At 47.8% G+C, this 20,202-nt stretch overlaps 1 protein-coding gene across 1 annotated transcript in view; it reads left to right on the forward strand.

Annotated features, from left to right (window-relative positions):
* Nucleotides 1-20,202, forward strand: part of itga9 (integrin, alpha 9) — a 936,771-nt gene that overhangs the window by 663,757 nt on the left and 252,812 nt on the right. The window contains exon 20 of the mRNA XM_072467362.1: nt 5,729-5,808. Coding sequence (XP_072323463.1) covers nt 5,729-5,808 — 80 coding nt within the window. The remainder of the gene's footprint in view (nt 1-5,728; nt 5,809-20,202) is intronic.

Here is a 20,202-nt window from a genome sequence, read left to right on the forward strand (position 1 = left end):
GACGAGGATGGGGTGAGTGGAACCTGACTTCACTGATTTCTTCCCCCTCACACTCCTCTCTGACTGACACTCCTTGAGACCATCTGGTGGAAGATAGTGTACAGTTTAGGTTTAGAAGCAAAAATAGACCTGAATGTGACGGTGGGAAAAGAATGTGTTTCAGGAAATACATACTATGCATCATACTCATAGGTGCCATTGATCTGTGATGTGGGATACATAGAGTGAATCCCAAGTATGGTACACAGGTGAAATTAGATTAGAGAGCAGTCAGAGAGGCTATGAAATTCTGTCTTCTATCTTAATTTTATGTACAATACTTTACAATACAGGTTGAGTATCCCTTATCCAAAATTCCAAAAACGAAACAATTCCAAAATCCATACTTTCTTTCAAGCGTATCGCACATGCGCAGTTCCCAATGTTCCACTCATGTGCAGTTCCCAACGCTTGCCACACATGCACAGTTCCCAATGTTCCGCACATGCGCAGTTCCCAATGTTCCACCCATGTGCAGTTCCCAACGCTTGCCACACATGCGCAGTTCCCAATGTTCCGCACATGCGCGGTTCCCAATGTTCCGCCCATGTGCAGTTCCCAACGCTTGCCGCACATGCGCAGTTCCAACATTCTGCACATGCACAGTTCCTAATGTTCCGCCCATGTGCAGTTCCCAATGTTCCGCCCATGTGCAGTTCCCATCGGATGTCGCACATGCGCAGTTCCCAATGTCCCGCACATGCACAGTTCCCAATGTTCCGCCCATGTGCAGTTCCCAACACACACCGCACATGCGCAGTTCCCAACGTTCCGTACATGCGCAGTTCCCAACGTGCCGCACATGCACAGTTCCCACTGCACATGCACAGTTCCCAATGCGTGCCGCACTTGCACAGTATACTCCAAAATCCTAAAAATTCAGAAATCAGATGCACTCCTGGCCCCAAGCATTTTGGATAAGGGACATTCAACCTGTATTATTATTTAACATGAAGTAGTACAATTTGCGTTAATTTGGGAAGCAGAAAAATATATCATTATATTTTTTTCCCAATTAAGGGGCAATTTAGCATGGCCAATCCACCTACCCTGCACATCTTTGGGTTGTGGGACTGAGACCCATGCAGACACGGGGAGAATGTGCAAACTCCACACGGACAGTGACCCGGAGCCGGGATCGAACCCAAGTCCTCGGCACCTTGAGGCAGCAGTGCTAACCACTGCAGCAGAAAAGTATATTTGGTGCACAGGGACTTCAGTTTAGGCCTAATTTCAGGTCAGAAATTAGGCATTGCCATACCAATGCTGGTGGGAGGGTCTACCTAAAGCGTGAGATGTTTACATAGGCAGTTTCCAGTGTAAATGTGTAAACAGGAATTTAGAATGGAAATGTTGACAGGAAGTGTTTGTAGGTGCGTACTTTTTAATAAGTAGTTATCAGAAAACACAAAATGCACAGCAATTCATATTTCTCCACACAGCTAGCATGGACCCCACGAATGCCCCCAAAAGCCACAATACGTGAACTAGAGGTCACATTTCCATCTGAACCCCACTAAACCTCAGGTTACCTGTATAAGATTACAGTAGTTAATTACAACTCTGATCAGTTCCATTCCACAGCAGTACCTTGCTTCATGTGCTGTTTGATCATCGGTCTGATTTATAGGCTTCATTAACATTTTAACCAAACACTTGCCATTATTTTTCCAACATCATAGAATTTACAGTGCAGAAGGAGGCCATTCGGCCCATCGAGTCTGCACCGGCTCTTGGAAAGAGCACCTTACCCAAGGTCAACACCTCCACCATATCCCCATAACCCAGTAACCCCATCCAACACTAAGGGCAATTTTGGACACTAAGGGCAATTTATCATGGCCAATCCACCTAACCTGCACATCTTTGGACTGTGGGAGGAAGCCGGAGCACCCGGAGGAAACCCACGCACACACGGGGAGGATGTGCAGACTCCGCACAGACAGTGACCCAAGCCGGAATCGAACCCGGGACCCTGGAGCTGTGAAGCAATTGTGCTATCCACAATGCTACCGTGCTGCCCACGGTACCTTCCGACAACTCATTGTAGGATAAATGAAAAGATACTTGCGGTGATATTTTGTAATTTAACACTCCGGGACATTTTGTGATGTGAATGTGTATCGAGAACTAATGGTTGGACAATTTCATGCATTATAATTAAGTGCAATGGACGACATTCGAAAATTAACGAAGCTCTTGTGTATTCATAGAATCTCTACAGTGCACAAGGAGGCCATTTGGCCCATCAAGTCTGCACCGACCCTCTGAAAGAGCCACCCTACCTAGGATCAGGCACCCACTCTATCTCCATAGTCCAGTAACCCCACCTAACCTTTTGGACTGGACGGGCGCGATTCTCCGATCGCGGGACAGAGTGTCCAGTCCATCGTGAACGCCGTCGCCTTTCACGACAGCGCGAAATGGGCGCGGGCACTAGCGATTCTGGCCCCCACAGGGGGCAGCACAGCGCTGGAGCGGTTCATGCCGCACCAGCCCCACTTCCTGGCGCACACTGGGGGCGGCGCCAACCCGCGCATGCGCGGTGGGTTTACGGAATGAGCCGGCCCCAACGCAACATGGCGCGGGGGTTCTGGGGACGGACGCGCAACAAAGTAGGCCCGGGGGGGAGAGGCCGGACCGCCGATCGGTGGGCCCCGATCGCGGGCCAGACCCCATTGGAGGCCCCCCCTGAGGACGGAGCCCCACTCCCCCCCCCCCCCCACAGGCCGCCCCCGACCCTTCGCGCAGAGTTCCCGCCGGCAGCGACCAGGTGTGGACGGCGCTGGCGGGACTCTGCTTTTTCCCTGCTGCCGCTCAGCCCATCCGGGCCAGAGAATCGGCGGCCCGGCCTCATACAGCGGCCCGCGACCAGCACCTCGCAAACGCGCCGCCGCAAGTGGCGCTGATTCTCTGCACCTCGGATAATCGCGCGCCGGCATCGGGTCGGTGTGGCAAGGTTGCGGCGATTCTCCGGCCCGGCGCGGGGCTGGGAGAATCACGCCCCACGTCTTTCGACTGCGAGAGGAAACCGGAGTACCTGGAGGAAACCCACACAGACACGAGGAGAATGCACAAACTCCACATAGACTGTGACCCAAGGCTGGAATTAAACCAGGGTCACTGACATTGTGAGGCAGCAGTGCTAACCGCTGTGCCACCGTGCCGCCCATTGAATGCTCCTTTCAGTGTTAAACAGGCATATAGTCCTGTGTTGTAGCTTCACCACTTCGGTAACTTATTGTTAGGCTACCCAGGTTTTGAACCCTGGCTCGACAGCAATGGTAAAGTGAGGAATATTCTGGGACACAAGATTACAGATTTAGTGGAGTCAATTGTGCTGCAGCTGAGATCCCACAGCACCTAATAGGTGCCCAATTGTGAGCTGCCTTTCCATTAAGCACAGTGGCCGTGTCACACAAAGTATCGGAGAATGTGCACAGCATGACTACAGGGCTTTGGCTCCACAAGGACTGTGTGGTAGTCGTTCCTACCAATACTGTCATGCACAGATGCATCGGCGACAGGTAGATCGTGAGGATGAGGTCAAGTAGGTTTTTCCTTCTTCCTGCTTCTCTCACAATCTGCTGAATGCCGAGTCTTGCTGATATTTTCTTCAGGACGTACGCTTGGAAATTTCTATATTAAGTACATATCCTGAATCACACTTGCATTGGTAATTAAGTTCCTTGTAGATCACATTCATGAAGGGTCAAGGATTGTGCAGCTGGTCTTATGATTAATGGTGTTGTGATTACATTTCCCTTTGGAAACGGCTGCTGCAAAGTGAGGAGAGGAAAATAAGTGCAATTTCTCTGTGCAGTTTAAAATAAAGAAAGCACTGAGCTATTTTTATATAAAATCTGGTAAGGAAGACGGGTCCGGCTCAGTTGGAAATTTGGCTTTCGGCTTATTATTGTTTATCTGAGGTCCAAATTGATTGGCTGAGATTTTATGCTCCTGTGTTGGTCAATTTACAGTTCTCACACAAAGGAACAGGCAAAAAATGGAAAAGAGTAAAGCAGGAAAAACCCTGCAACATTTTAGATAATATTTCTGAAGTCGAGAAACCCTTCTCTCCCTCGATAGGAGAACACAAAAGGATCAGCTGCAGGGGTCAGCATGTCACATGCAGGGTGGCACGGTGGCACAGTGATTAGCGCTGCTGCCGCATAGCGTCAAGGACCTGGGTTCAATTCCAACCTTGAGTGACAGTCTGTGTGGAGTTTGCACATTCACATTCTCACCATGTCTGCGTGGGTTTCCTCCCACAGTCCAAGGGTATACAGGTTAGTTGGGTTTACCATGCTAAATTACACCTTGGTGTCCAAAATTGTGTCGGTTGGGTTATGGCGATAGAATGGGGAAATGGGCCTGGGTAGAGTGCTCTTTCAGAGGGTCGGTGCAGATTTGATGGCCCGAATAGCCTCCTTCTGCATGAAGAGATTCTATGATCGTGATCCTCCGGTTTTCTCCAATGGTCTGCATTACCTCAAATATTGTTTTTTTTTTTCATCCCTTTTTCTACCTTCATCTTTTGAACCACCTCCTCCCCCTTGCCCTCTGCTGCCTGTTAACCTTCTCCAGTCCTGTCAAACATCCCCTTTCCTCTTCAGCTGGGGCGACCTGGAAATTCAAACGCACCAACAGGAGCTAGATAACAATTATACTGGGGATTTTTCCACAACCTCATCTCTATCATGCCATCTTTCCAGGTGACAGATTCTGCACCAAAGGAGAGGTAGTAGGGTAGTGATATTATCACTGGACTAGCAATCCACAGCCCAGGGTAATGCTCTGGGGACCTGGGTTCAAATCCTACCACGGAAGATGATGAAATTTGAATTCAATTAAAGACTGCAATTAAAAGGCATGAAACTATGGCCAAGAAACCCATCTGGTTCAATAATCTCCTTTAGGAAAAGAAATATGTCGCCCTTCCATGGCCTGGCCTGGCCGAGAGGTGACTCCCGACCCACAGAAATGTGGTTGACTCTCAAATGCCCTCTGAAATGGAGGGAAGTTTGGCAGAGGCAATAAATGCTAACCCAACCAACGATGCCCACATCCTGGAAATGAATTAGAAACAAAACAACCTGACTGTTCTTTGGTCAGATTCATTGGTGATTTATCAGCAGGAGGTTTATACAATGATGTCCCATGGGACAGTATATGTGTGATGTTTGATATGTGTTTATCAGAGATTTTTGAATTATTGAGGGCATTGAAACTTTCCCCCTTCGATTTCTCTTTATTTCATCCAGATTTATTTTCTTTGTATAAAACTGATTTAAAAAAAACACTTTTTGTTTATCATTATGCTTTGAACTCACAGGTCTCCATCTTAAGAGCCACTATTACGGGATGTACCCCACTGAAGGCCTTGCATGTGTTGTTTATGCCTTCTGTGGAATTTGGGGCCCAGGAATGCATTAGATTAGATAAAACTATAGGTTGTTTGACAGAGCTGCCTTGGTCTTAGGATAAAGGTTAACAGCGACAGTTCATTAAAATGCCTGGGGTAACTGGATGGTGGATGTAGCTCAGTGTCTATCTTGCATTGCAAAACATCAGCAGAGATGAGTGAGTGGAGCACTCGGCACTTTTGGTCATCATAACACCCTGGAAGATAGATAAGATTCCATTGGTTCATTTGTTCACTTCCAAATACTTTTTTTTATCCCTGTAGTATGAATTCAGCGTAATTTTTGACACAAGTCACCTTTCTGGGGAGCAGGAAAATTTGGAGTTCACGGTCGCAACACAAAGGTAAGGTACACCACAGAATGTAAAAATCACTGTGACCTGGGTTGTATTGATTTGCACCCTCAGAATTTAAAATTGGCTAAATAGTGTCCACTGAGTAACACAAGTTAGAAATTTCAAATGAAATACTATTAAATGTAAAATTGGTTGTAATTATAGCATAAAAATACATCCTGTCTTCATGACCAAACTCCAACATTACACTGTCTCTGTTATTAAATTTTCCTTCAGCAGCTATTAACTTACATTCTTTGTATTGGTGAACAGTTGGATTTAAGATCGGAGGACAGTGTACAGTGTTGTCTCCCAGTGATCTGGGTTAACACCATGGGCAGGATTCTCCAGTCCCTTAGCCGCGTGTTTCCCGGCGGCGCGCTGTTCGCCGCTTGTCAAAGGAATTTCCCAATGCAGTCACCCCACACCACCAGGAAACCAGCGGGCGGGGGGTTAGCTGCCAGCGGGAAAAGAGAATCCCAATGACTGGAGTAATCCGGCCCATGACTCTTTGATCTCTGTTAAAATGACCTCTGTTTAATTTCAACATTTCAAGGACACGAAAGTTAGGGTTGTAGTAAACAATGTGGAAAGGGACTGCAGGAGGAAATAGGAAGATTGATGAAATGAGCAGGCAGAAGAAATTACACGCAGAGAACCTGTTCTGCCAGTTTCAATAACTTAGACACACATACACCCAAGTCTCTCTGCTCCTGCATCGCCTTCAGAGTTGTAACCTTTATTTTGTATTTTCTCTGTTATTCATACCAAAATTAATCATTTCACATTTCTACCCATTGAGTTTCATCTGCCACTTGGCTGCCCATTCCATGTCCTATTCAAGTTTTATACTATCCTCCTCACAGTTCACAATGCTTCTAAGTTTCATATAATCCGCTCGGGCATAAATATATATCAGCCGGAGCAAGGGTTCCAACACACTCTTGGAAATGGCAATACAAACGTTCCTCCAGCCTGAAAAACATATTTACTTTCTATTTGCTGTCATTCAGTTACTTTCATATCCATATTGCTTGTGAACCTTTTATTCCATGGGCTTTAACTTTGATCATAAGTCTGTTGTGTGGTGCTTTATCAAGTGCCTTTTGGAAGTCCATGTACACCACATCAACAGCATTATCCTCATCAGCCCTCTCTGTTACATCATCAAAGAATCAAGTAAGTTAATTAAACATGAGATTTGTACTTAACAAATCCGACCGACTTTCCTCAATTAACTGCATGTGCCCATGTGACTATTAATTTTTTTTAAAAAACGCATTTTATTCAAACTTGTATCAAAGTAGCTTACAGCAAATAAACACCCCGGGAAACATTCTTCTCAACAATAAACTATACAGTTTGTACAGACGTTTCTCCTTTTTCACCCCCCCTCCCCATCACCCACCACTCACCCCCCTGCAACGAACAGCTCCTCAAACACGGTCACAAACATCCCCCACCTTTTCTCAAACTCCCCTGCTGAGCCCCTTAACTCATACTTTATCTTTTCTAACCGCAGGAAGTCATACAGGTCACCCAAACATGCTACTACCCCCCGGTGGCGTTGCCGACCGCCACTCCAGCAAAATTCGTCACCGTGCAATCAGAGGTGAAGGCCAAGACATTCCTCCTTTCCGTGAGCTCCGGCTCCTCTGAATATATATCCCCAATTCTTCCCTCCCCTTCCACATCCGGAAGCAGCAGTTGCTTCAGCAGGATGTGTCCCGGCAATGTAGGGAACCCCTTCCAGATCTTTCATGCAAAGTCCAGAACCTGTAGACACCTGAACTCACTACCCCTCGGCAGCTCTACCCTCTCCCTTAGGCCCTCCAGACTGGCGAACCACTCCTCCAAATACAAATCCCTCACCTTGACCAGCCCCACTTCCTCCACCTCCTGTATACACTATCCATCCCCCCCCCGGCTCAAACCCATGATTCTCGCACAGCGGCGTTAGCACCGACATCCCTTCCACCCTAAAATGCCTCCTCAGCTGATTCCATATCTTCACCATGGACTGCACCACTGGGCTCCCTGAATACCTTCTCGGAGCCATTGGCAATGCTGCCGTCACCATAGCCCTCAAACTAGACCCCTTACAAGATTCCTCCTCCATCTTAACCCACTCTACCCCTTCTCTTTTCCACCACCGCCGCACCTTGTCCACATTCGCCACCCAATAATAATGAAGCAAGCTTGGCAACGCCAATCCCCCCGCTTGCCTCTGCCTCTGTAGCAGGGTCCTCCCCACCCTCGGCACCTTTCCCCCCCATACAAAGTCAGAGATGATTGTGTCAACTTTCCGAAAAAGGGCTTTTGGTATTGTTATGGACGAGGCGTTTTCAGAACCCTAAAATGTATCATGTAGTTCAACCAATCTCTCCCTTTAATGGATTTGTTGCTTTTCCTAGCACCCGGCTTTTTCCCTAGGTGTGGGATTACAATTATGGACACGTGGGTTTTTAAACACAAAACACTGTTTATTCCATGAACTCAACTTAACATCTTAAATAAACATTGGATCTCTTAACACCCCTTACTTCAAAGATAACTCAGAAAACTCCTTAAAATGTTCCTTCAAACTTCCAAGAGACTGAACACCTTTAAACAGTATCACATCAGGTTAAAGGATATATATATTTTCTGTAGAATGGCAGAGATACATTAGCTTGTTTGACTTCAGCTCCAGCAAAACAGCCAGGCACTTTTAAACTGCTCTCAGCAAAACCAGCCAGACACTTTTTTTAAACTGAAAATAAAAAGCTGCAAAATGGCTGACCTGAGCTGAGCTCCACCCACTCAATGACATCACTGTTTTCTTAAAGGCACATTACTTAAACATCCAGTTCTTAAAGGCACTCTCGCATGACACCTCCCCCCCCCCCCCCCAAGAAAAAAAAATAAACCATCAACTTCAAGATGGTTTCATTTTTCACTTTTGCACCATCCACTGAGAAATGTACAAATGTACACAGTAAATATACCTTCTCGTTTTTTACAAAAAACAACACATGCAAACAGGTATAATAATATAGTCCATTTTTCTTTATTCTTCTTCCTCCAACCGAAATCCTTCTCGATTGACAGCCTCTTTGAACAAAGTCTCTGCACCATCCATCCATTCCTCTACTCCTCGGCATTTCTCTTTAGAATCAGATACTTTAGTTCAATCTGACCACAGACTCCCTTGCAATTCTCCAATACAGGAACATTGGTGATCACAGCTTTCAGGCAGTCAAATGCCTGTTGAAAGTCCGCTGTCCATTGAATTTTTTTTAACGATTCTTCAGCAATTCCATCAGTGGAGTAATCATGCCACAAAACATTTGCACAGCTGTTCGATCAAATCCACTCATGCTAAGAAATCGCATTATTTCCCTTTGTCTTGAGGATGACGGAAACTCTGCAAGGAAAGTGATTCGGGCTTCTCCACATTCACTTTTTGCTAGGTACATCACCAAACCCGCCTCCTGAAGTTGGTCGAAGAACTCCATACGATGTTTTAAATGTTCTTTCCATTTCTGGAAGTTGGAAATAAAAGCAGATTGTCCCACTTTCTCCATGCAATCCTTCAATGGTGGGCCAGGATAAGAGTCCATTCTTGTAACTGCATTCACCTTTCTATAGTCCACACACAACCGTTGGGTACCATCTGGTTTAGGTACCATCACTAGTGTGGAAGGGGGGGTGGGAGGAGTGTGGAAGGGGGGGAGGAGTGTGGAAGGGGGGGAGTAGTGTGGAAGGGGGGGAGTGTGGAGGGGGGGAGAGGAGTGTGGAGGGGGGGAGAGGAGTGTGGAGGGGGGGAGAGGAGTGTGGGGGGGGGGAGAGGAGTGTGGAGGGGGGAGAGGAGTGTGGAGGGGGGGAGAGGAGTGTGGAGGGGGGAGAGGATTGTGGAGGGGGGAGAGGAGTGTGGTGTGGAGGGGGGGAGAGGAGTGTGGTGTGGAGGGGGGGAGAGAGGAGTGTGGAGGGGGGAGAGGAGTGTGGAGGGGGGAGAGGAGTGTGGAGGGGGGGAGAGGAGTGTGGAGGGGGAGGAGTGTGGAGGGGGGAGGAGTGAGGAAAAGGGGGGAGGTGTGTGGATAAGGGGGGTGGATAAGAGGGGGGTGTTAGGGGGGGATAAGAGGGGGGGTTGGGGGGGATAAGAGGGGGGTTTGGGGGGATAAGGGGGGGAGGGGGGATAAGAGGGGGGTATAAGAGGGGGAGGGGGGAGATAAGAGGGGGGAGGGGGAGATGAGAGGGGGGATAAGGGGGATAAGAGGGAGGGGGGGGTAAGAGGGAGGGAGGGGGGGATTAAAAAAAAAGAGATCCAAGGTTTATTTAAGATGTTAAGTTGAGTTCATGGAATAAACAGTGTTTTGTGTTTAAAAACCCACGTGTCCAAAAGATAAACAAGAACCTCGGCAGAATATTCATTTTCACCACTTGGACCCGCCCCGCCGACGTTAAGTGCAGTGTATCCCACCTCTTAAGATCCTCCCTGGTCTCCTCCACCAGCTTCGTTAAGTTCCCTACATTCAGCTTGTATCCCGAGAACCCTCCAAATCTCCCTAACAGGCCTATAATCCTTCCCATACTCTCCAATGGATCCGAAACATACAGCAAGAGGTCATCAGCATAGACCATAAGACCAGAAGACATAGGAGCGGAAGTAAGGCCATTCGGCCCATCGGGTCCACTCCACCATTCAATCATGGCTGATTTCAACTCCATTTACCTGCTCTCTCTCCATAGAGTGACACCCGATGCTCCCTCTGTCCCCTCATTATCCCCTGCCACTCTGCCGACCCCCTGAGAGCCATCGCCAATGGCTCTATGGCCAGCGCAAACAGCAGCGGCGACAGCGGGCACCCTTGCCTCGTACCCCTGTGTAAGTCAAAGCTTCGTGAGCTCATATCATTCTTCCTCACCCTCGCTCTTGGCGCCACATACAGCAACCGCACCTGTGCCACAAATCTCGGCCCAAACCCAAACCTTCCCTAAACTTCGAACAAATACCGCCACGCCACCCGATCAAATGCTTTCTCCGCGTCCACGGACACCAGCACCTCCGATACCAGAGCTCTCGACGGATTCATCACCACATTCAACAGCCGTCTTATATTACTCGCGAGCTGCCTGCCCTTCACGAAGCCTGGTTGATCTTCTGCAACCACCCCCGGGACACAATCCTCCATCCTACCCGCCAACAACTTAGCCAATACTTCCACATCCATGTTCAATAGTGATATGGGTCTATATGACCCACATTCCACCGGATCCTTCCCTTTTTTGGGGATTAGTGTGATTATTGGCTGCTTCATCGTCTCCGGCAACTCCCCCTTCTCCAGTGCTTCATTAAACAGATGTGGTGCCAGGTCCACCGCAAAGTCCTTATAAAATTCTGCCGGGTACCCATCTGGCCCAGGGGCCTTCCCCGACTTCATACCCCTGATACTATCCAGCACCTCCCCAGCCCCAGGGGCTCCTCATACGCCTGCCCCTTTGCTTCCTCCACCTGGGAAATTGCAGCTCATCCAGAAACCACCCCATGTCCCCCTCCTCTCCTCCTGGGTCTGCCTCATAAAGTCCCTGGTAATACTCTCTAAATACCTCATTTATCTTCCCTGGCCACATCACTAGTCCGGATCTTCAATATTTCCCTGGACGCTGCCTGCCTCCGCTGCTGGTGCGCCAGCATGCGGCTCGCCTTCTCCCCATACTCGTATTGCCCCCCTCTTGCCCTACGCAGTTGCCCTACCGCCCTCCCTATTGTCAGCCTGTCAAATTGCCCCTGCAATTTTTTCCTCCTCGCAAATCCCTCCGCGGTGGGCACCCTCGAATATTCCCTGTCCACCTCCACTATCTCGCTCACTAGACGGTCATGTTCCGCCCTCCTTTCCATATTTGCATGAACCGTAAATGAGAGAATTTCTCCCCGGAACACTGCCTTCAGTGCCTCCTAAAAAATGCCCGCCGACACCTCCCCATTCTGATTGAACTCCACATAATCCCTAATCGCCAACCGCACCTTATCACAAAAACCTCCATCCGCCAACAACCCCGAGTCAAACCTCCACCCCGGCCTCTGCTCTCATCCCCTACTGAACGGAATATCCAGCCAGTGGGGTGCATGGTCCGAGGTATCTATCCCAGCATACTCTGCCGCCTCCACCCCGATCAAAATCTCCCGACTCACTACAAAGTAATCAATCCTCGAATACACCTTATAGACGTGTGAAAAGAAGGAATACTCCCTTCCCCCTGGGTTCTGAAAGCACCATGGATCCACCATACACATCTTCTCCATAAACCCCCCCAGCTCCCTAGCCATTCGTACCCTACCCATCGACGTGGGGCTTGAACTATCCACCCTCGGCTCCAGGACACAGTTAAAATCTCCTCCCATGATCAACTGGTACGTGGCCAAATCCGGGATTGCTGCCAGCAACCCCCTCATAAAACCCACATCATCCCAATTTGGGGCATACACATTTGCCAACACGACCGGTGCCCCTCCAATACCCCACTCACAATCACATATCTCCCACCTGGATCCCTCACCTCCTTCGCATTCACGAATCCCATTTTATTGCTCATTAAAATCGCCACACCCCTCGATTTCATAGATTATCATAGAATTTACAGTGCAGAAGGAGGCCATTCGGCCCATCGAGTCAGCCCCGGTTCTTGGAAAGAGCACCCTACCCATGGTCAACACCTCCACCCTATCCCCATAACCCAGTAACCCCACCCAACACCAAGGGCAATTTTGGACACTGAGGGCAATTTAGCATGGCCAATCCACCTAACCTGCACATCTTTGGACTGTGGGAGGAAACCGGAGCACCCGGAGGAAACCCACACACACACGGGGAGGACGTGCAGACTCCGCACAGACAGTGACCCAAGCCGGAATCGAACCTGGGACCCTGGAGCTGTGAAGCAATTGTGCTATCCACAATGCTACCATGCTGCCGTAATCAAACCTCGAGTAAAAAACCTGCCTGACCACCCCTTCCTTAACCTAACCTGGTCCTTCACATGGAGGTGTGTCTCCTGCAAAAAGACAACCCCCGCTTTCAAGCTCCTGAGGTGCGCGAACACCTGTGACCTTTTAACCGGCCCATTCAGTCCCCGGACGTTCCACGTTACCAACCTTACCGGAGGCTTGCGCCTCCAATGCGCCTCGACCGTCCGTCATCTTCCCCACTTAACTCCTGCCCCTTTAATTCCACTCTGTACCTAGCCCATCCCAGATGGCCCCTTTCTTCACCTTTGACCATGTCATCTCATGACTATTAATTTTATCAAGATTTATCGATTCTAGAAGCTTACCGACCACCAGTGATGTAGAAGCAAAAATGCATTAGTGCACAGGAAGAAGGCAGTAACATTTTGGACAAGTTAACTTTGCTTAGATTTAATTAAAATGTCAAAAGGTGAGCAGTGATTTGGTAATATGCTATTTTTGTTTATGATCTATTGTGTCAATAGCTTAATGTTTATTTGGACAAAATAACGAGGTATAAAATACTTATAGGTCCTGTTATAGACACTTTAAAGGTCTGTTGGATTAACACTTGTATAAGGATGTAGTCGCAGCAGTTCTTTTTAAAGAAAATTATGAGTGGGTGTTTTTTTAAAGTAGTTCCCAAATGGCCACAATTACAATAGAGCTCATTGGTTCTGTACATCGAGTGTACTGTTTAGCATACATAATGAGACTTGATTGAGAGCCCTTATAGAAGGATTATGTGAATATTTTTATTTCTACCAGTGCAGAGAAATGTTAGCTGTGCTTCTACAAGATATGTTACAAGATAATGAATGGCTTAGATAGGGTGGATGTAGGAAGTTGTTTCCATTAGCAGGGGTGACTAGGACCCGGGGGCACAGCCTTAGAATAAAAGGGAGTCACTTTAGAACAGAGATGAGGAGAAATTTCTTCAGCCAGAGAGTGGTGGGTCTGTGGAATTCATTGCCACAGAGGGCGGTGGAGGCCGGGACGTTGAGTGTCTTTAAGACAGAAGTTGATAAATTCTTGATTTCTCGAGGAATTAAGGGCTATGGAGAGAGAGCGGGTAAATGGAGTTGAAATCAGCCATGATTGAATGGTGGAGTGGACTCGATGGGCCGAATGGCCTTACTTCCGCTCCTATGTCTTATGGTCTTATGGTCTATGAATTTATTTTTATAACTTGTTTTTTCCATGTTCACTTTTGTCAATGTTTCAATGTTTATTTGCACAAGTTTAAGAGGTGTCAAAAAAAATCTGCATTGATATTTTAATGGTTTGTTTAACCTTTTCTAGGTTGGTAGGAACACCAGTTTTGTTTAAAAAAAAAAAGATTTTTGTTTTCTCAGATGTTTCCCATATCTATAGTTTTTGCATCTCTCTCTAATCTGCCTTCAACTTTGCTCCCCTATATCTTTCCCACTAGTTAGTGGCCTATATTATTAACCCAAATGTTATCCCTATTGTTTGCAGCCTCTGAGAGATGTCCCCTTTCTCCAGCACTGTGACATTCTTCTTACTCAATACCTCCACCTTTTCTCCTTTTCCCTTTCCCTATCTTTCCTTCACAATCTGTGTCCAGGAATGTTTCGTAACCAGTTGGGCCATTTTTTGAGCCAGGTCCCCTTAGCACCATAACATCATAATCAATATATGTGCAGGCTGTTTGTGCCTGCACTTCAACAAACTTATTTACTGTGCTTCATCTGTTTATATTCATGCACTGTAAACGTAATTTAGACCTTATTTCATTCCTTCTTACTAGATTATCCCACCTAATCCATTCATAATTACTCTAGTGCTACCTGGCTCTCCCAGTCTTTCATACACCTTCTATCTCTTTTCTAGTGCTACATTCTGGTTCCTGTCCCTCGCCAAGTTAGCTTCTACCCTCCCCAATAGCACTCGCAAACCACCCTTTTCGGACATTGGACCAGGCTCTATCCAGATGTAACTTCTCCAGCCTCTATAGGTTGCATATAGGTTCCCCAGTTGCTGAAGCCTGTCTGCAGGATCTCAATCTTTTCCACCTATTAAAAGAGCAACCATGGACAGTTTGAAAGACGACACCTGAGTTTAAACCCATGTCTTATAAAGACATTGCAGACAGTTGCAGGAACACTGATGATGACAAAGATGATGACTCTTTCTGATACGGGGTCAGGTTGTCTAGGTTGACTGCTCTACTGCCAAGCTCCTGCTGGTTAATGTTTATTAACTCATGATTGTTCCCATATAAGAAAAAAACAAGTTGTGTCAAACATTTCTAAATGACTGGTTAGGCCTCAGGTTGAGTTCTGTGCCTAGTGCTGGCATCACTTGTTAGAAGGATGTTAAATCTTTGGGAGGGTGCAGAGGAGATTTATGAGGATGATATCAGGGATGAAGGATGGAAGTTTCGGGGAAACATTGGGGAGGTTGAGGATTTTCTCCTTGTAGGATTAAAGAATAAATGGAGATTTAACGGAGGTGTTTAAAACTATAAAGATTTTTAATAAAGCAAAGATGGACAAACTATTTTTAATGGCATGAGTGTCAGGAATTAGAGGGCACAGATTTCAGGTAATTGGCAAACGTTTCGAGGCAGAGGAGCAAGGAGGTGGATGAAGAAGGTGAACAATGGAAGGCAGAAGGAAGACCGAGGGGAGGGAAGCTGGATCTTGACAAAGCTGCATGAATGCATGAATAGCTCACAAACATGGGGGACAAAGGGATAAGACATCACTTACTGGAGGAAGATGCAGGAAGACTCCAGATGAGGTGGGTCGAGGTCCAAGTAGGGCATGGACACCTCGCAGCTGAAGGGCTTGGGGGCAAGGTTATTTAATGTGCTACATGCTATCATCCGTGGGGCAGCACGGTAGCACAGTGGTTAGCACAGTTGCTTCACAGCTCCAGGGTCCCAGGTTCGATTCCCAGCTTGGGTCGCTGTCTGTGCGGAGTCTGCAGATTCTCCTTGTGTCTGCGTGGGTTTCCTCCGGGTGCTCCGGTTTCCTCCCACATTCGAAAGGTGTGCAGGTTAGGTGGATTGGCTATGATAAATTGCCCTTAGTGTGGGGTTACTGAGTTATAGGTTTATGGGTGGAGGCGTGGGCTTAAGTGGGATGCGCTTTCCAAGGGCCGGTGCAGATTTGATGGGCCGAATGGCCTCCTGCATTGTAAATTCTATGATCTGTATGATTTATCAATTAATTAAATGACTAGTGGTTTTCAGTTTATTTGCCTTCAATTTTTTTTTTCTGTTTTGCTGACAAGCAAATATTGGCCAGCAGAACAGAGATCTGCTGTGTTCCATCTTGAATATTGCAGTGGAATGATTTATTTCTCCCGAGAGGCAGGTGACCTTGCTTTAACAATTCATCTGAAATACATAACTCTCCCAGTTTTTTTAAAATTCATTTATTTGGTGTGGGCGCTGCAGCCTGGGCCAGCATTTATGGTCCATCCCTAATAGCCCTTGAACTGAGTGGCTTGCGTGGCCATTTCAGAGAATTTTTAATAGTCAACCACATTGCTGTGGATTTGGAGTCTCATGTACACCAGGCAGGATAAGGATGGCAGGTTTCTTCCTCTGAAGGACACTAGTGAAGCAGGTAGGTTTTTAGGACAATCGACAATGGTCATCATTAGATTTTTAATTCCAGAATCCTTTATTGAATTCAAATTTCACCACCTGCTGCGGCGGGATTCGAACCTGGGTCCCAAGATTATTACCATGGGCCTCTGGATTACTCGCCCAGTGACAGTATCACTACACCATCACCTCCCCACTTCCTTCTTAGGCAGGCCCTTGGGATCGAGGATGACTTGCTTCCATACGAGTTTGATGGATTATGAAATGGCAATGTGCGATTTGTGCACTCTGCCATATTTGGGGCAGGTAGTACTTGAATGGTTGGGTAGATGGGTTGTTTGGAGGTGCACTCCCTTGGACACCTCAACTTTGCCTCTTCTCATTCATGATGAAGCCTCTCGATGTGTTCATTGCCTTCCTGAATTTGGTCGGTTACAAACCAGGGTCTCCCATGAGCCAGTTTGACCTCTTCAGGGATGCTTTGATCGCATCCCGAAAGCATTTCCGTTGTCCTCCTGGGAGGTTCCTACCATGACCAAATTCCAAGCAGAAGAATTGTTTCAGGAATTTGGTTTCCGACAGCCTGATGACATATTCCGTTCAGCGGATTTGGTTTTAAATGATTAGCACCTCGATGCAAGGCAGGTTGCTTTGGGAGAGTTTTCTGCTGTTGGACTGCCTTTCTTGCCGTGGGATTTGGAGAATCTTGCGATGGTATCACCAGTGGTACTTATGCAGTGCTTTGAGGTGTTTACGTATGCAGTGCCTGCTTTTTATTGGGATGGATTCTCCACCGCCAGCCACCGGTCGCAGAGTTCCCGATGTGGCAGCGAATCCGGGCAAGAACCTGGATTGGTGCCGATCCCGTTCCGAAGAACCGGTCCCCCGCTGGCGTCGGGATAGAGGTTTGTGTTCTGAGTTAACGAGAGCTTGCAAATGGATCATTAAGACTCATTTGCATCCAATTAACAAGCCGGGCACCATATTCTCCTTACCCGTGTGATTCTCTGGTCCTCTGGGTCAGGAATCATGTGGGCGAGAATTGGTGCACATGTTGACAAACGTGACCCTGACGTGGTGGACCTCGCAGTGGGTCAAGTGGTAATTCTTTAAAGGAGTTGCTCCAAAGTCCATCAGAGGGCCAACCCCCCCCCCCCCCACGCACACACAATGCAAGACCTACCCACCCACCCCCACCAGACTTCCTCACTGCCCTCCCCACCAGAGACCCCCTAATTAGAGAGACCTCCCCCATAAGTAAGACCCGTGCCTGGAAGCTAGAGAGCAGTCCAGACAGAGGCAGTGAAAAAAATCACTGCTTTAAAACTCACCTTTGCATTGCACCTGCTGGCTCAGGCAGAGGAAGCAGCACCTGTCAATTAGTTGATGTGGAGATGCCGGCGTTGGACTGGGCTGAGCACAGTAAGAAGTCTTACAACACCAGGTTAAAGTCCAACAGGTTTGTTTTGAATCACTAGCTTTCGGAGCACTGCTCCTTCCTGCGGTGAATGAAGAGTTGGGTTTCAGAAACATATATATGGACAAGTCAAAGATGCAAGATGATACTTTGAATGCGAGTCTTTGCAGGTAATTAAGTCTTTACACGTCCAGATGGAGTGACTGGAGAGAGGGACAATCACAGGTTAAAGAGGTGTGAATTGTCTCAAGCCAGGCCAGTTGGTAGGATTTCACAAGCCCAGGCCAGATGGTGGGGGGGTGAATGTAATGCGACATGAATCCAAGGTCCTGGGTGAGGCCGTACTCATGTGTGAGGAACTTGGCTATAAGTCTCTGCTCGCCGTTTCTGCTCAGCGATGCTGTCAATTCCTTGAAAGAGAAAACCAGTCAGCTAGGTTTAAACCCCTTCATATCTTTGATCGGCAAGTCTTTCATTCTCTGTGAAATTGCTTTCACTCGGCTGTGGTTGATAGCTTCCACACAAACTAACAGAAAGCACTTAACTGGATTTGATGTGGTCGAGGAGCTGTCAATCATAGCTTGATGTTTAGAAACATTACGGTTGATTTCACAGCTGGGTACTTCAAAGCCACTCAAGCATGAAGGGAGATGAATGAAACTGGTGCAATTCAGCTCCAGCGGGAGAACATTGGGCTGGATTCTCCATTTGGGAGACTAAGGCCCCATGCCAGCATGAAAACGGTGGTGTTTACACCAGGAAAACTGGCACAAAACGACCACTGATTCCCTGCTCCGGGGGGGCGGAGGAGCTAGCAGGGAGGCCGCGTAGAGCTCCCAGCTCTAGCTGCCGATACGGCCCGGAGCATTTCCGGGTCCGTGGCCACGCATGCGCACGGCGGCAGTCTGTAAAGACTGCGCTGTGCTTCCTGGCGGACACAGCCCGCGGACGCGGACCACAATAATAGTCCCACTTCGACCGGCTAGTGCGCCCCAGACTGCCCCCCACAGTGCCCCCAGCCCCGAATGATGACCCCCCCCCCCGTCCGCGGATCGGCCCTCCCACGACTGTGGTGGATTCCGCTGGACTGAATCCGCTGCCGCCACGCAGAATTCACAATGGGTGAGACGATGAGAGTCCCAGGCCGTCGGGAACTTGGCCGGTCGGGGACGGAGCATCGCGGGGCGGGCATCAGGCAATGTCCTGAGGCCGTGGATACAGCGTGCGGCGTACTCCTAGAGTACGTCACCTTTCTGGAGGCAGAGCATCACCAAAGAGGCGCCGTCCCCGATTTGGTGATCATCAGGGATTCTCCGCCCTGTTGACGAACGCGATTTCGCCATCGGGGATCGGAGAATCCAGCCCATAGTCTCCCAAATGGAGAATCGTGCCCATTATCTTTATTCTTTAATGATATGTAGATATCACTGACAAGGTTCCCATTTATTACCCATCCCTAAATGCCTTTGAAATAAGTGGACAGTTAAGTACAGGAATCACATGCAGGCCAGACCAGATCAGAATGACATATTTTCTTCCCTAAAGGGCATTGGTAAACTAGATGGCTTTGTACCACAGTCGATTATACTTCCATGGTCAGCATCTTTATCTTGCAGATTTATTATTTGAATTGAAATTCCGCCAGCTGCCGTGGTGAGATTTGAACCGATGTCTCCAGAGCATTAGCCACCAAGGCTAATTACTATAGATAATTACTATAATTACCATTTCAGTGACATTACCACTCCACCACCATCTCTCCCTGCTTTATGTTGTCCACGTCTCTGATGTACATATATGAGTCTGGGGATCACGGCTGCTCAGACAACTGTGACCTTAGTGTTGGATTTCTGATTCTGGTCCTCAAATACTCTTTTCCTCAGTCAGATGAAGGCTGAGCTGGCACATTGAAGCGATGATGAACTTAATTGCCTAAGTCTGCCTTTGCCGAGAACCTCCCAAGATGCAGAAAATAGTTTACATTTTCCAGGAACACGGCGTTGATCTTAACCGATGGGGCGTGGTGTTTTGATGTGGGAATGGTTTGGAAGAGGACCTTAGTTTTCTGGGTGTTTAGTGAAAGCCCATTTTCTCATATGCTTCAAAGAAGGTGTCAGCAATGACCTGGAGCTCGGTTTCTGACTAAGGACACACACCAGTGTCAAAAGAACAAAGAACAGTATGACACACGAACAGGGCCTTCAGTCCTCCAGGCCTGCGCCAATCATGATGCCTGTCTAAACTAAAATCTTCTGCACTTCTGGGGTCTGTATCCCTCTATTCCCATCCTATTCTTTTATTCGTCAAGATACCTCTTTTTTATCACCATTGTATCTGCTTCCACCACCTCTCCCGGCAGCGAGTTCCAGGCACTCTGTGTAAAATAAACTTCTGGCTTGGGTCACTGTCTGTGCGGAG

Source organism: Scyliorhinus torazame, chromosome 11 (genome assembly GCF_047496885.1).
Source record: "Scyliorhinus torazame isolate Kashiwa2021f chromosome 11, sScyTor2.1, whole genome shotgun sequence".
Classification (NCBI taxonomy): Eukaryota; Metazoa; Chordata; class Chondrichthyes; order Carcharhiniformes; family Scyliorhinidae; genus Scyliorhinus; species Scyliorhinus torazame.